The sequence below is a fragment of the Loa loa genome, assembly GCF_000183805.2.
Source record: "Loa loa unplaced genomic scaffold supercont3.17, whole genome shotgun sequence".
In the NCBI taxonomy this organism is placed as follows: domain Eukaryota; kingdom Metazoa; phylum Nematoda; class Chromadorea; order Rhabditida; family Onchocercidae; genus Loa; species Loa loa.
The window spans coordinates 407654-425779 of NW_018108197.1; the positions used below are offsets into that span (position 1 = coordinate 407654).

General features: G+C 31.6%; 1 protein-coding gene across 1 annotated transcript; it reads left to right on the forward strand.

The window, feature by feature from the left end:
* Positions 1–8651: 8651 nt before the first annotated feature.
* Positions 8652–11051, forward strand: LOAG_00886 (hypothetical protein; the record flags this gene model as incomplete). Its single annotated transcript, XM_003136426.1, has 7 exons — positions 8652–8774; positions 8839–8964; positions 9135–9281; positions 9537–9605; positions 10158–10220; positions 10328–10343; positions 10468–11051. 7 exons carry the CDS (start codon positions 8652–8654, stop codon positions 11049–11051), a joined length of 1128 nt encoding a protein of 375 aa, XP_003136474.1.
* Positions 11052–18126: the final 7075 nt, after the last annotated feature.

Here is an 18126-nt window from a genome sequence, read left to right on the forward strand (position 1 = left end):
AAGCGGAAATTTCCCCCCTGCTCAATCACTATCAGTAGTGGGCGCTAAAAAAGGAGGAAATAAATGAAAACGGAAAAAAAATTGCAAACGCGATTTCCAAAATTAGATTTAGATTTGAAAGATGAAATTTCGTGGTAGTAATGATTGCAAGAAATAATGGTGTCTCTTCTAATGATGTTAGCATTAGACAATGTCGAATGAACATTCATCCAGTCAAGACTTTTAGAAATTCGAATGATTGCTAGTGATTAACACTGATGATAATCAAACTTAGTGCAATACAAATTAATGATGATCCGTAACTGCAAATGAATTCATCCACAACAATTTCAAAAGCAACCTAAAAAGTGGCAAAGGAAAGGATATATGCAAAGTGGTTATGATTGCCTAGCATCATTTGATATATTATCTTCAAACTAACCCATAACTAATATCTTCTTGTCTTGTTAATCATTTTGATCTAAGAATGGCCAAAACTAGATTATTGCTCATTTTTTTCTACATAATTTTCAGTTATTAGTTGTCGGGACGCTTAAGCTATAAACTAATTTAGTAGAAGGACGAATGAAGGCTGATATTAAAATTAAATAGCTTCAATTATTCCTAGCTCCAAAGCTCCACAGGTTATTCTCATTTACTTGGCCAGTAAAGATAGTCGATCGACAAGTGCAGAAAGATTAGAAGAGAGAGAGAAAGATTGCAGAAAAGATAGAAAGAAAGAAAGATAAGAAGGATTACAAAAAAAGAAAGATTACTTTAAGAAAGATTACATTATTATAGCTGAAGAAGGCATTTATAACGGTTAAATAGGAAAAAACTAACTTTATGTTTAAAATATAGCCTGAAATTCATAACATATAATAGGAAGCATATATTCTACTTGGGTTCTAAGCACTGTTTCATGAGAAATGAACTTAGTTTGCTTATCCTACGAATTTTTATGCTCTAGGCCTGACTTGATGAGCAATGATATCGAAGGGCATGAAAACCAATAGAGAAAAAGGCTAACGTACAAAAGGTAATAGTTTGAAGGAGCATTGGTGTTAAACAACGATGACATCTCCCATCACAATGTTGACTCACAACGGGACATTTTCCCTCTCTCCCATCTAATATGCAAATGTTACCAACTTCCATTTCCTGAATTTTTTTGCAACGAAATGCTTCTTCTTCATAATCATTGAATGCTTTAGGAAGAAATTAATAGATTTTAAATTTGATCGGCTCTGTAGTTTTTTTCCAGTCTCCACAAAAGTTTTACTGTATCGATGCGAGAATATTGCATAAGAAGTGATTTGTAAAAAGTGCAGCAGCGAAATTTTCGAAGGAATGGCTCTAAATTAAACAGATAAAACAAATTTGATGGTATGATCAAATACTGTTGAAAATGTATTTGAGCATAATCTGTTCAAACGTTGTCGTATCATTGATCAGCATATGGCATAAATGCTGAATTTTCTTACTCATTCCAATGTTTGTTTTGATGATTTCCATCAGAAAGAAGTATATGACGAAACTTTTTGTACTTCTTTTTACTACTTTGACAATAAGATCGAAACAGGAAGGACGAAAATTTCGATCAATCACTACCATTCATTTTTCCCGCTTGATAATTTCTTTGTCTGTCTTCCTCGCTAATAACTATAAAGATTGAGTAAGTGAAATGTTGAAATCCCTCACTTGAAATAGCAGAAAGTTTTACAGGTTATGTAGAAGAAGCTTGATTAATTTTGGTCGATATTAAATAACTTTGAAAGCAAAAATTGAAGATGAACCTGCTTATTTGATCTGTGAATGATGACAATACTGAAATGCAGGTTCAATAATTGCATTAATAAATTAACATTTCAGGTCATGCAATGTACTCTCTCTATTCTTTAGTCCTTCATACACTCTCAGTATAGCCTATTCAATAATGTGCCCAGTCATTACCTTTCTCGTCATAATAATTGTTTGTTGGTTAGGAAGTGAGCTATAAAGTATTACTAGGGTAGTTCAAATAGTTTTGGATTCGCAGAAATTCATCCGAAACTTTTTTTGTTAGGCGGCTGTTTGATAATATTCGACCAGTTAGACTAATACCTTGAAAAAACAATCATAACTATCAATAACGTTAAATTATTATTGATTTCGTTTACAAATACAGATAGCATAAACTGGACATTTGATCGAAATTCAAGGAACGATGCCATAATGATACATTGTAAGCTTTAGTGACTCACTTCTTATTGCAGAGATGAAGATTAATACAAAAATTTCATCGACAATTTCAACATTACCTGTTACACTAACTGAGTAAAAGGCAAAGAGCACGGATAGGACACGAACCGAGAGGAAGGAGACTTTTAGTATGACTAATTAATTATGATGTGGTTGATGTTCCCCGAGAAATTCTTTGTCGTGCAAGATTGTCAATATGTTAATAATTACACAAACATTTGATTTGAAAATGTTTCATAATATCATTAAAATCAAACTAAAACGATATCAGCCCAATTTGGATATTACTAATTTTCCATAAAATCCCCAATAATAATACGTCAGTATTATTATTCATTCATTTATGCTTTCTACTAAATCCACATTTAGTTTTCATGGTCAGTCATATTTGAAAGGAATTAAAATAATTCCGATTTAAAATGAGTGAATTAGATTGAATGGAATTACTCATATTCATATTTTAAGCATCGTTGCTTTTCACTACCGTACTTTCAGTACTTGGTTCTCCTCACTATATTCCGTTTTTTTTTCCTTCGTTTAGCATGAGTACTTGATCTATATATCTTCCCTCTTTCCTTTTTTCCTCAAATTTCAGGAAGTTCTAAACATCTTAAAAACAATATATAGACAATTTCAGGGGAAAGTCTGAGAAATCTGAGAGCTTACCAGGACCAGTCTGTCATCAGCCTTAATTTCATTTTATTTTGAGAAAAAACGAGGGTAAAAAGCGAAGATGGAATTGAAGTGGTGGAAGATGAACTGGTCTCCATGCGGACTTGTTTCTTTTCTCTCTTCAGATTAACGACAACACTGACGATAAACTGTTGAGACAGATGATTCCCGGTACCATTAGTGTTTCAATATTTTGCCCAGAATGCAGACCAGAATGAGATCTGCTGAGTGAAATGACTGAACCATGTGGGACTACCAATCTTTTTTCAATTTTTATAGTTTTAGAATATTTCAACTACAAAGTTATAATGCTTAGTGAAGTAATGCTTCGCTAACTTTCTAACGAACTTCAAATATGCTATTTTTAAATTCAACTTGGCTTATCTTTCACTGTCCACTAAAAATGGATTATATCTCCACTGTACTTCCATTAATGGACTATTTTGAATTCAAGTGCCCTAGATATAGTTGCTCACGCTAAAGAATTTTAATTAATTTGTTGAAATCAGTGGGGAAAAAGCGATATGTCAGAATAATCATTACAAATTAAGATATATATTTACATTTACAAAGAATAAGGCCTTCCAAATGTTGATTTAAATTTATTCTTCATTGAAAACGACCTGCACTTCTATTAGTAAATAATGCAATTAAGGTTGGAAATATCGAAATTTTGTGAAAAGACAATGAAGTTTAGTTTCTCTAATGCTTTAGACTTTGAGAAATAGAATATATCCCTCTTTTACATCTTTCAAATATCTTTTAAATTTATTACTAAAAATGAAGTCAACGTTATAAACGAGACGAATGCAGCTAATTTACTGTATTAAAGGACTTGAAGAGCTCTGCATATCAAGTTCTGTAACCAGGTGATACTTTACCGTATAATACAGTATTTACCAATCATAGAAGGAGGTTTGCACCGATACATATAAATGCCAATTTTCGAATGATTTATTTCGTGATTTCTATTGCCTTTCACGATATTATCTTCATCGGTCTATAGAAGATAAGCAAACAGAATTTAAGCAATCTGTTTAGATTGTTATGATAAATGATTTATAATAAAAACATATGGAATAGTTACAAATAAATAGAGTGTAATAAGAAAGCCAATCGCCATTCCTAAATTTATTTCACTTAGAAAGTTCGCAGACATGTTTTCAAAAAATTTATTTAGATTAATTTACTGTTTCATTTCCGAAGTTCGATTGTAAAATGTAATAAAAAAAAGATGAAATGGTTTTTGAATATAGAAAGAACATGTCCGAGGTTGAATGATGGAATGAAAAAAAAGTCAAAATAAGACGAGTAATCTCGCGGAAGAAAAAGTTAGTTTGTGTGTTTTAGGTTATGAATAGGTAAATCATAAAATTCTAAAATAAGTGCTGTGATTTGCAAAAATGAAGAAAAGATGAAAAATCGTCAAAACTTATCGGAAACGTTTAAAAATGAGTAATTTCAAGAGCAGGAGTAATGGAGTAAGATTGGTGACACGGGATAAGAACTAACGTTGATTGATAAATTAGTTAGGACAGATGGAATTGATCAAGTTCGTTGAAGTATGAAATGAAAAGAGGTACTCATGATGCAGGTCGTGCCGGTTTGGTCACCAAAACATCGTCCAATGATCGTCAAGTTGTCGTGTGCTGTCCCCCAACAATGCCAATCAAATGTCCAGCCAAGCAAACTTGTTTCAACTATAACACTTCCTCTGTTCCAACATAATCAATTATATAATATATTGAAACATTGTCGACTAATATTTTTAACAGGCCATTTTCACTTAGCTGTTACTGTATTGATAAGCTTGATACCACGGAACTACTTATTACTCCAACATATAAAATTAAAAAGACTAAACTGTGCTGTTAGATTAAAGTGACAAATAAGAAGTTTACCAAATGATAAGTGATTGAGAGCAAAAAAAGAATTTTGTCTTTTCTTTCGCTCAAAGGAGGATTCCTCTCGGAGGTTTGAAATCCCAAGTATTGAGATTGGATGATGAGATCTGTTTAAATTATCAGTTTCAAGTTCCGAAATTGGAAACGCTTTATGGACTTAATGTTTGGTTGTTTCGTTCGTTGAGAGGTAGCCAGAAACAACTGAAAGAAATAGATGCAATGGAGCAATCTTAAAATTGGATCTTCCGAAACAACCCTTTTAAAGGAAGTAGTATATGATCATTAAAATCCATTGAAGTGAATTGACTTGACATTCTTGAGTGTAAGTAGTAAGTTGGCGAAACTACAGAATAGGCAATGTTCACAAATGGTTGGTTTTTTAGATTATAGTGTATTCCAAAAGGTCATTGGCTACTTTTCTGTTGTCCTCTGTCCCCTCTTCTTCTCCCTTTCCTGTTTTCTTCTTCTCGGAGAGAGAGAAGGGGGAGGGGGAACAGATTAGATCCATAAATATTTCCATTAAGATTTTATCAACCGACCATTTTGAGTAATACTACAAATTTTTATTACTCCTTTTTTCCGTAGCCTGATATTATTATATCCTCAAAATACTTTAAACAACAGCTTCCTGCGGCTTTTACGTAAAAGGATCTCTTTTCTTTTGTTTGTTGTAAGTGTTGCCGCTTTTAGTCTCTTATTGCATTTTGGCATATTTGGGCAATAATTATTAGCACCTTTCCTCCTTTCTCGTATATTTTGATGTGTCAATTGTGATTCATTGGAAGCAATAACTTCGAGAAAATTTGCAACCGCGAAAATTATCTTTGGAGAAAAAGAACTCCTGCTCTTGCTCTCAGTACATACCTCCTGCTGCCTCAAACTCCATCTGACTTTAATTGATGGTCTTTCAAGTCGCAGGAAATATATTTATTTTCTAGTGTTTAATCTCAAATTAGCTATCCGTTTATTGAATGTCCAGGTGGTATGTGATCAGCTTGGAATATGGATTTTGGTAATTGAAGATAGAATTTAATCTATTATAACAATCTTTTCTTGTTGCTCGTTTCTTATCTCCATTTCAAACGTTGCATTCACAAATGAAAAAGTCATATATTGTCTAAAGGTCACACTGAGGCAATACCATCACATAAGTTATATGACAGTTAGAGCAGATTTTAAAAAACGAAGGAATTTGCATATTTCTACGATATAATTTCTCATTAAATAGCACTTCTAATTGTTGAGTCAGAGTTGCCTAAGTTTTTAGCTGAAATATTTGTAAAATCGTAACTTTGTCAAATCACTTCTAATTAGTCACAACAAAAACCAAAAATATTCTTTTAACATCGATTATGTTTAAAATCATAACGAGTTTCTGTTATAAATATGACGAAATTATTTCCATCTTATTCACAATGACTATCTGAGGATGGAACTTTAATCAAGATGAACGTTGCTTCACATCCATTATTTGAGCAATACAGGGAATACTGGCTTATATTATTTCCTATTTCAAATGAATATCGATTTTGAAATCTTCCTACAACTATATTTTAATTGATAACTTATTAAATGAGTCAAATTCGATCCATTACAATATTACTCTGATATCAATCATCGACAGAACTGATTTAATGATAAAAAAGATTCTTCGTCATTGCTCACTGGAAATGATTGACAAGAACGGAAGTAATGAACTGCAAATGACAAACAACCAACCACACAATAATCACCGAAAGAACTATCAGCTCAGCTCTAATTGATACATTCATAGTCATTCCTGTCAAGCCTCCGTACCTGTCCGCTTATCTTCATGATTGTCACTTCATAGTTGTCCTTTTTCCTTAAAGAAAAAATCGTTTGTCCGTTCGTCTTATCCAGCTCTCATTGATATTCTTTTACAAGTATAACTAAATTTACCACTTATTTTACAAAAAAATGCATATTTACATGCTTCAAAAGATAAAACGTCATAAGGGTTATTTTTCTAAAACTGGATTTATTTAGAAATTTTTCAATTTAATTTTAAAAATTAATTACAAGAAAATGAATTGGGACATCAATGACAATATAACCTACGAATGCCCTACATACGTTTTAAGTATTATTATTTAGAATAATTAATTAACAAGCAACTTTCACTTGCAAGTGGCTTGATTTCAAATATTCAAATTTTAGCCGAATATGCATTAAGCCTTAAATGTTAAGCAGTGAAGAACGTTTTATTGTTGTGTTTTAGATTTTCAAAGCAATTCAGCATATATGGAGATGTTTAATGAGATAGTCCGCTTTTGTCAAATGAGACGTGAATAACTGATATTGAAAACAGACTAGAAATCATCCACTAGCAAAGGATTTCACAAAAATAGTAAATTTTCAAAAATGACTGCTTCCGGTTCTCTCTCCCATCCATGCTTATCTACTGGTTCCACAAAAAAGAGATGTGTACCTTCAATATGAAAAGCAATAAAAAGAGATCAAAAAGCAAAGACAAGATTTTTTATGATTTCAAAATAGCTTTTATAAATATGCAATACTGCGATGATAAGAAGTAATCACTTTATTGATGCACAAATGTTTGCTCGTCCACTCTTGTTATCAGCGAAGTGGTATTGGTGATTGAGATATCTTATAAGTCTTAACAGATGTTTTGTTTAGAAGTCTAGCTGCAAACAAATTCTGAATAGCGATTTCTTTTTCCGTCAGTTGTGCGATCAAGACGATCTTTGAAAAACCAGAGATAGATTATATCATATTCTACGATTATATCATGTTCTACTTGCAATGGTTGAAGAACGGAATTTTCGCTCGTATTACATAAGTTTGTTTCCGGTTTGACTGGATAAGGCTGGGAATCGAATTTTATTCTATCTGTTTTTTGTCATTGAGCTCTTTTTTACTTCATTAATCATAGTACAGATTATTCCGAGCAATACTGTCTTCACCAGTGCTTCATTTCGTTAAAAAATGAAATTGGTAGTAAAAGGATAAGATACAATTTAAGCAGTTGAAGGAAACTTTCAGTCTTGTTTTCAGTAAAATTAAAAGGTAGAGATTAAAGGATTCCTTCACCCAAAAAAAAAAATTGTTGATTTGCATAACATTTTATTCATAAATTGTTGAAAATTCTATTCATTATCCATTGTTCATCGTTTTATCCTACCATATCAATGGAATCCTTTTTGAGAAGTTTGTTGAAGTTTATTACTTTCCGAGATTTCCAGCAGAAACGTAACTTCTATTAGACGAACTTTTCAGAAGAATGCTGCAATACAAGTAGTTGGTGTGCTCCTCCTTTACTCGTTGTGTATTTGGTGATCGCAAATGCTGGTTTGATCATTGCAATTATCACAGTTGCAGTTCATCTTGCAAATGGTTCCTTTTTAAGAAGATTTTCTGGTAAACTCTTTCTATTCATCTGTCTCTCGCTTTTTTTTCCTTTACTTCGGTTTAGATGTTGACGTCTTTAAGGTGTAAACAAATTTTACTGTTAAAAAAACTAAGATTTTTTTGAATATGGAGAAGTGGAGGACGGTCTTCATGAACGGCCTTTGAGCATTTGCCATTTTAAATTACAGTAAAAATACTTGTCCAACTTGGGACACTGTCCTGTCTTCCTATTCCCTTTTTTCGGCAAATATCAAGCATCTAAAGTTGCAGGGCTTTAACAACTTCTGAATTATTCCTTTCTCATTCCAACCAATCACTTTATAAATGTGCATGCAAGGAAGTGACAGCAATAATAAAACTAAATGATCAACTTGTTATTGTCATTTCTTTCGATGTGCTGAAAGTGTATGTATTATAGAGGTCAACTATGGGTCGGAGAAACAGTTTTCGCTTCAGTTACAAAGAATGTACGATGTGGCTGTTTATTCATTATTCGGCACACTGATATTCTTCATTATTATTCATTTGATCAGTTTGGGGATACAGTTGGAAGTCACCACGGATGGTGTTGATTATATCACCCAACAGGTGTCTTTATGTGTGCTGTTCAAACAGACATGCTTTTTACTAAAATACTTAATGATTCATTCAGGTCAATCAGCAACGTAAAGAATATGAGGAAGCTGTGCATAGATTCGTATACGACGCTTTTTTTGTTAGGAAATACTATGAGAATAGGCCAGCAACCTTTGAACTTACCGAGACGTTATCTACTCAGGTAATTACCATTTGTTAAAAAAAATAAATTATTCCAGTTCAGCAGCATGCTGTTCAGAATTTCTTCTTCCGTTTCCATCTGTGTGCGATTATTCAGGTTTCTCCACTTATTGAGGAAGGGGATGCATTAGGTTTTTTTAAAATGAAATGATAAATTATGTGAATTTCAAGCAAGCACTATCAAAATATAAAGAGATGAAAAAAGAACGAAACGTTGATAAAGCGATAAATGAAATTAGCAAACATTTAACAATGCTTAGCAAAATGAAAGTGGTTATGGACCAGCCAGAGGAAAAGCAATTTGACTCAAAATTTATGGTAAATTTTAATCTAAAGAATTGTTTTCATGTGCTTTTAAAAAATGATTGCTCATGAAATATTTTATTTGTCCAAATAATCTGACTTGATCAATTGTAGTAGTAAACTGCCACCCCATATTATACGTTTGCAAAACTTTCGAAGAATTACGGGAAGTCGATGTATAATAAATTATGACTACTTGGTGTTACTTTTTTGAACTTAATTAGCTTTTGATTTAATGAATTAAAAGGTGATAATGTTAGGCGGTTTCAGAAGTTAATTAAAGAATTACATGAAACTGGGCAAACTACCACAAGAAAAGGCGTAAACAGAATAAAACAGGTAAATCCCACGTGTAACAATTTTTATTTACAATATTTAACATTAAAATTACGTGGCTGAAGAAATATGTGCAAATGGACAACTAAATCATCAAATCTTCTGCTACTGTATTGTTTCGCTTCGTTTAGCTCCATTTTGGATAGAACAACCTTGATAGAATCCTAGTATTTCGCGTCACTCCAAAATTTCATAATTAGTTATGTCCAGATTCATCTTACTTTGTCTTCTCATACTTTTTTCCAGTTCGATTTGTCACCTTCTCAAAGTAACATAAATCCAAATAAATAATTTTAATGCAATCATTTACATATTACGTCAAGTACACATCAGTAGTTTGAATGTGCACATCACTGATAGACTACGTAAGAAAGAATCGCATCTATATAAATTATTCAAACAGTTAGATTAATTGTAGACAAACATTAGTCGTATAAAAATTTTCCAGGAAAATTTTCTGAAAAATTTAAATCACAAAGTATACCCATCAGATCTTTTGGTCATTTATTTTCTAACAAAGTTTACTAAAGTTTTAATTATTTAAAAATTTTTCAGGACAAGAAACTGTCAAAAACACAAGAAGATAAGTTATGCATAGTGTTTAGATTAGGGGCGAAAGTTGTTAAAGGCTTGAAATTTCTGGAAGAAATCCTTCCTAAATTATCAAAAAAGAAATAATTTAATTAATTTGAGCCATTCATCAAAAAACCTTATGTACATTGAAGGCGAAACGTTCGAAAGGTGAATAACAATCTGTTAGCGGATCGATTTTCTTTATCAAAATTTTTTTCATTCTAGACATTTTAAAAATTAAAATTTTTTAAAACCTATCCAGAAACATTAGGTTAGATGAAATGAATTGCAGAGTTCAGCACTCGTGCCGCAATTTCAAGAGCAATCCAAGTAGGAAGGAAATACGAAAGCGGATATGCCGATTTGACCCAGTATAGTATTAAAGATCAGAAGAGCCAAATGATAACCGAGAAAACACAGATAAGTGCTGTAAAAACTCCAAGTATTCAAAGAGCTGAAGTGTCACCTCAACGCAGAAAATCACTTCCGTCACCATCGCGGCTCTCTGTGACAAGTCGTAAATTACAGATGCTATCTTCAAAAGTAGCTGGTAAAATTTTATGGATTCTTGAACCGGACAGAACACAATCGTCATCACATCACACAAGTCAGAGTCAAGCAACAGGGAGCTTATCAACACAAATTAAATGCGATGCAAAAGTAGTGGAATTTTCGGAGCCTCCCAAAACGATTCTACCAAAGTCAATGACAAACCAGAAAAGTCTAAAAAGTTTTTCTGGACATGAAAGTGGTAGTTCGGAAAATGACACCCCGGCACATATTAACACTCTTAAGTCACTTACAAAGCAAGAGTCGGAAGAAAATATTGAAGCAGGGGACGAAGAAGAGATTGAAGATAAGAAGGTGATAAAGTGATCATAATAAATTTATTTGAATGGGAAAGAATTTTTTCGGAATTTCTTTATCTTGTTATCAGCTTTATCACCCAATAACTTTGGACTTATCATTGGCGGTGCTTTTTTGAAGAGTCAAGAATTTGTGAAAATATCGTTGTAATAGTAATTTTTCAATTTAATAATTGATTGCCTAAATATTTGGTTGATAATGTCTTTCAATTAATATAACTGTAATGATGAACTTGTAGTCAAAAAAGTTTTGGCAAATAATTTGAAATTTTGTTTTCAATCACTTTTTACAAGCGACATATTTATTGATCACAATAATTTAGAATTGTCAAAAAACTTTGTTTCATTTAAAATGATCTGATTAATACCTCAACCCTCCTTCGATGAAAATCATAGGAATTCACATTGCATTCATTTTGAAAATTGAAAATTCCTATTGATTAACCGTGACCTGCTTGGATTATCATAAAGTTTCTTTGATAATTCAAGATATGGGAAATTCATCAACGCATAGAAAGCAATAATCGGTTATATGGGGAAGATGATGGAACATTAATACTAAGTTTACCGTCCACTAATTCATTTTGTTAGTCCTCACATTTCAACGGATTGAAAGGAAAACTAATTTTTAAAAGTTAAAAAAGAAAAAAATCAATAAAGAGTGAAGAAAGGTTAGTCCAAAAAGGAACATATTAAGTATTCTTGCCGTCGCTCAAATATCTCCATTCTATCCATGCATATTTTGAAAGAAATGAAAATTTGAACGTAAAATAACAAGTAAACTGAAATTAAAAATTGATTAGAAATTTTCGGACAAAGAGGAAGACTTTGCTGTTGATGAAATTGACTTGGTACGTATGTTTTTTGTTTATGAAGTCCTGCGAAATCGTTTTTAAAAATGTAAGTCTGCGAGTGATTTCCAGAGCAGTGATCGACTTTCAACTTTAACCTCTATTTTTACTATCCTGCAAGAAGTTCTGTATTTATCACTTAGTTTGGGAGGTTCTGTATACTCCATGAAGGAAAAAAGGAATTAAAACAGACTAGAGCGCTTTCAGTCTAGTATTTTCATAGCTAATTAGAAAGTAGTTTAATTAAGTCATACAAAATATCTATAATGAAACCTGAGAATATGGAAAAAAAAGTGTCTAACGTGAACCAACTAGGCATAAGTAAGCGAGGAATGAGCTAATTGTTTAAAAATTGCATAAAAGAATATGAGGTTGGGAGGAAGTGGAAATTTTTCCTGGAAATATTTGACAGTGTAACAGCTTTTCAAACAATCGATTTACATAATCATGGAAATTTGAAAAAAAAGTTACAAAGTTATAATTTGAAAAAAAAGTTACAAAGTTAAAATTTTATTCAATATAATTTGATAGAACGAATTATATGTATTTCAAAACTTCGATCGCACAGGTAACTAATCAGTCAATTATTTCGATAAATTGTTTTGAAATCTGCTCAATGCCGTAGTTTGTAAATCTGAAAACTAGCCAATCTTTTAAAATTTGCGTTTCTCTATTGTCTTCAAATTTTTTCAGATTCGTAAATTCTAAAAACATTCTCATTTCTTTCTCAAAATTTACAAGCTTAATCTTATTTTGCAGTATTATTTGAACAGAGATACCAAAGCAAAGTTTTGATAATTTTGATAACGTGAATGTGTTACATAAGCAGATAGATGAATAGCTCAAAAGTATAGACTGTACAACGAACAACTACCGTATTCCTCTAAAAGTGCAGGGTAACTCCACCTCCATCCTATTTCATGTTTGGGCATTACATCTGCCATGTTACAATTCAGACACAGCTATTTTATTAATTTCACTGATTGGAGCTCAAAAAGAGAAGTTTATAGAATTCTACTTGATCCATTTCCTAACGATCATGTGGTCAGGTCATAGTAATTAGTAATACGAGATTGGTGTTCACAAACGAACCATGTTGTAGATTAATAAAATAGAAAAAGGCAAGTTCTGATTAAATCTAGAATAACACAAAAATGGCTGAACATTGCTATTTGCGTTAGGCTATGTTTGAGTATGGCTCGCTAATAACAAGAAATGTGTTCCGGGCAATTTCGTTATTTGTTTGATGGTGAATTTGTCACGGATGGATTTCGGTTTACTGATACAAAATCATTTTCAGATACATGGTTTTGTATCTTAAAACCGAAATGCATCTGTGTTACATCACTCACTGAATAAAAGCGAAACGATCTTCTTGACTTCTTTAAGCTCGAGTTTCCTTATCATTGTCAAGCAACAAACACTAAAAAAGACCATAAGAATTACCCTACTTAGTTATCAGCACTGATAAATATATTGCTTTTAAAATGTGGCTGGTTATGTTAATATATAAATGTGAAAATATAAATGTATCATAAATGATATCATGTGAAAATATTTGATAACTTATGATCGATTGATAGGGTGACAGGATTGCAACCAAGGGAAATGACGTTGCGGGGTAGGATTTCGGGATTTCTTAAATTTCAAAAATTTCCATCCTCTGATATTTCTGAAGTCTGAAGAACGAATATGTGAAATACGAAGATTTTCTTCGAAAACGAAAGTTAATGATTTTGTTGAAATTAAAAAAAAAACTTTCAAAGCCAACTTATTATAAAACAAATAGATGACTTGAAGTGGGCTATGTGTAGCTGTCTAATTACGTATTTATGGACTGGACAACGGCATACCACTGAGTCATGCAAAAATATGCAAATTGAGATTCCGTCTGGCAATCTTATAAAATATCCACGTATTCTACTCCAATTGTTAAGCAGCATATATCAGTGTATATCTAAGGGCGGAAAATGAGTGGAGGATTAGTACTACTGTATGATGACAAAGAAGCCCATAAATACTTCAACTAATCATAAGACTAGAACTGCTTTGTACTAAACACCAGGTGGACGGGCTTTCTGCTTTGACAGCTACTGTAATTCGCCTATTCAGTAATTACTGCAGATTTATATGTTCAAATTATATTATTTATGAGTATTTGTTGATTAGTAGAGCAACCAATTGCTGTGTTATGTTGGCATAGAGCACAATTGTGAACTATGTCGCATCAACAGATGCAAGCTTTACGGTAAATGAAAATGAATTTTATATCATCGTCAATGGTACAAAATGATTTGTGTGAATTATAAAAATTTAGATAGCCTGGATTAAGCAAAAGTTTATGAGATCAAAGATATTTTTAAAGGCAAACTTTTCATCCTTATGCAAAATTTTCATGACTGTATGCATCAGTTCACTAGATGTTTCTCTATGGTTTCATTAAATTTCATTCTTAATTATTATAGAATTTGCAATTTCATTCATTTCATTTTTTCTATTAATTTTAAACTTGTCATTTGCTTCTAAAACTTTGATTCTATCAGATTTGAGATCATTTTTTGCCATTTATGTTTCATGAAACTCAATTCCTTTCTTTGCCAAATTTGAATTCACACGAAAATCTTTAGTCCATTAATAACTGAAGGCATGTTATCGATGCTCAGCAAGAGGCTAAAAAGTATTTTTTAGCGGGATATCAAAGTGATCACTTTTATTTCCAGCTGGGAATGAATATACCTAAAAGATACCGATTTCCAGGTGCTCCTTTCGACATCTATGCATTTTATCTTTGCTGAAAATGAGCTTTGCTTAAATATGTCATGAATTCTAATCGTTAAAAAACTAGAAATTGAAGATTTTATTGAATTATCAAGTTAATTCTCAAAATTTCCAATTATACATTCGCACTTAAGTTAATTATAATTATTAAGCAGCGGCTCAGTGCACTTCTTGCTAACTTAAATTGATTTCAAATCAACATCACAAACATTTCATTGGAATATTCAATTTTGTGCTTGGACTGAATTACTGTGTAAAGAACTAATTGGCCTGTAATTTGTACAACATAATTATGAAAAATGGTCTACTTCAGGTATTCAACAATGATATAAATATACGAGTTAAAAACAATTAAATTTAAGTTCGAATAAAAAAATCTAAGCTTGTATTTCTTATTGGTATTTCCATTTTTATTCTAATTCATTCCAAACTGTTTTTTCATCGTTGACACTAAGCTTGTTTTTCTATTTATTTATTGAAATACTTGTGAAAAAGCTGTGACACATTTCAATTAATGCATAAATAGACTTAAAAAATTTCAAATCTTATGATTAGTTGATGATCTTTAGCATTGTATGACATAGTTCTATGATTTACTCAATATTTCAATTTTGGATTATTAAAATTCAATTTTAAAGCAAATAGTTTGATATCTGTTTACAGTTGCTTGAATTTTGGTCAGCATGAATGAAAGAACCCAGAAGAAGAAATTATAGCTGCCGTTCTTCCCATTAATCAACAAAAGACTGATCATCTAGGGATATACTGTATCACCTGAATTTCAACAAAATGATGGTCAGCAATCGGTAATAAAATGGTTTCCTAAACAAGAAACTGTTCGAATATTCAACGCAGTAACAACCGGAAAGCTCTGACAGTGAGTTTATCTGTTAATTTGACTTGTAGTTCAAGTTCAAGGTTCAAAACGAGATACATTAAGGAGAGGAAAGGCAGTGTTAGCGATAAGATGATTCATTTTATCCTTTTTTGCATACAACTTTGAAAGTTGAAGATAAGCTCCAAAAGAACTGAACAAAAGAGTGCACATTATAACGTACAAGTGGCGCTATTAAATTTATTGAGATAGTCAATGGTTAGCACCGCCTGATAATTCGTCCCATATTGGTGGACGTTGATAACTTATACTAATTTTTTCCATAAAACTGATTTCGTCATTATTAGATCGATTGTTCAATAACACCATGTAGCAAATCTTTTCAAACAAGAATGCAAAACTTTTATTTCAGGAAATAATTAACTTTCTTTTGAGATAGTATTAGTATAAAAAGTTATTTTAAATAGTAACTTAATACTAGCTTTTTTATACTCTTACTGCCTCAAAAAGAAGTTAATTATTTTTAGAAATGAAATTTTTGCATCTTTTGGAATGGAGATTTGCCACATCCTCAAGTTTTAATAATTTGTCAACCTTTTTCAGCTATATATAAATACAACTTGTAGAATTTTATTTATATTTTGACAATGTATTTTCCAAATAGCCCATAAAAAGCAGCAGAAAAATGGGAAAAAGCTTTAAAAAAAAAGATTTGAATCAAACATCTACGATTTAATATCCGTAATTTGTTAAAACGCTATATCCAACTTGAGTTATTTTTTGAGTACGGCCGATTTTAGAATATAGTCTGTTGTTCTTATACTACTGAAACAGTAAAATACTTCAGGCCTTTCTCGAAGTTTAGTCCACACAGAATTAAGCTTCATCACTTGTCATTCTTATCACTATATAACTGCCATTATTGTATAACTATAATTATTGATAAAAATAAGTACTGTTGGTATTTTTCGTTTCATAATCATTCTTTGATGCAGTTTAGGCCATCACAATTAAAGCTAACCCCTTTTTAATTGCTTTTTTGGAAATGAATTTCATAAAAGGGGCTATTTTATAAAAAAATAAAATCATTTTCTAATTAAGATGATTTCAAGTTAGTTCGCGTCACTGTCCATGTCAACTCACTCAATTTTGATATTATCTCATCATCTTTAAACTAGTGTCCAGTGTCACCATTTTCCGAGAAAGAATGAATTGTTCACAGTTTGATTGCAGTAGATCAAAAAATGGTAGTGACTTTATTTTGTTTGCCATACTTCGGGAGAATTTATAATGAAAGGAAAATTACGATCATTGAAAACAGTGGGAAGGTCTCTTCTCAACCATTATGCATCAAATCGAATATTTTTCAACATTTGATACAGAAAGGAAGTCTCTACTTGCTGTCTTTCTTCCAGTCCATGGAATATAATCATGTGGAAAATTGAACTTACTAAATGTTATCCATGCAACCATAACCGTCATTAGCCAACCCTGATATAATATCTCGAAGGTTCCAGTTATCCTAGAAACTTTTATCAACGTCTGCATTAGCTTCCTCCTTAAAAAGAGCTGCTTCTAACGTAAGCTTCTGAAATTATTCGTTAAATATTTTTGACTTCACTTAGCATCTCAACTCAAGACAGTAAAAATGAAATTGACACGTTGAGTATTTCACCTATGCAAATTTTGTTGCTGATTATTGTGTTAGTTTTTATATTTCTTCCTTTCTTTCCCACTTTCAATAAATATCCATACAGATCCTTTGGATACATTCAATATATATTGACAATGAAATGGATTACTTCCCTACTTTGACATAGCGCAAAAGTGTGTCGAAATCCATTATGGATGAGAGCAGAAGTATTATTCGAAAGGCTTTTTCAAATATTATAATTTAAAGTAGAATAGCGTAAAATATGTATGAGAGATGAAAATATAGAAAAGTTGCAATTCCCTTTGTTGTAATTTTTATCTTTTTTGATTCATCGCGAACCAATTCATAAATACTGAATTAGCGTTTGTTTTCCTTTCCATACTTCTCAATATTTATTTTATTTCTTTTATAACGCTACATCGTACTCATTTGATTGTGGGAAATGAAGGCTTTTCACCAGAAACTTTCAGCCGTTTCAACTATTAAATTTCTTGCAATAACCAACAACTGCTGAGCTAGTTTGGCCCTAAGTTATATTTATTTAAAGCTAAAATGAATTGGCATACTATTGGCAGAAAACAAAAATCAATATGCCGACTAACGTATGAGTGTTGCGACCAAAATTATTGATATTTCCTGGAAGAAAATTCTCCTAAAACAATTTTCAACAACTAAAACCTTTACTGTCAAAAGGGATGCAGCAACTTTACATTCACCAAATCTAGCAGAAAAAATGGCTCCTTTGAGAATTAGACCTTCAGCATTTGTTCATGATGCCGATAATTCAAAAGCAGAATGAATGAATTTCATGCTTCCCCGAGTAAATGGGTTGATTTGCAAGTTTGAAAATTTTTAATTCACGTGAGAATGAAATATAAACATTTTGTTGTAACATTTTGTTACTGATTAGTGGTAATAAGCAAGCGATGTATATATATATATATATATATATATATATATATATATA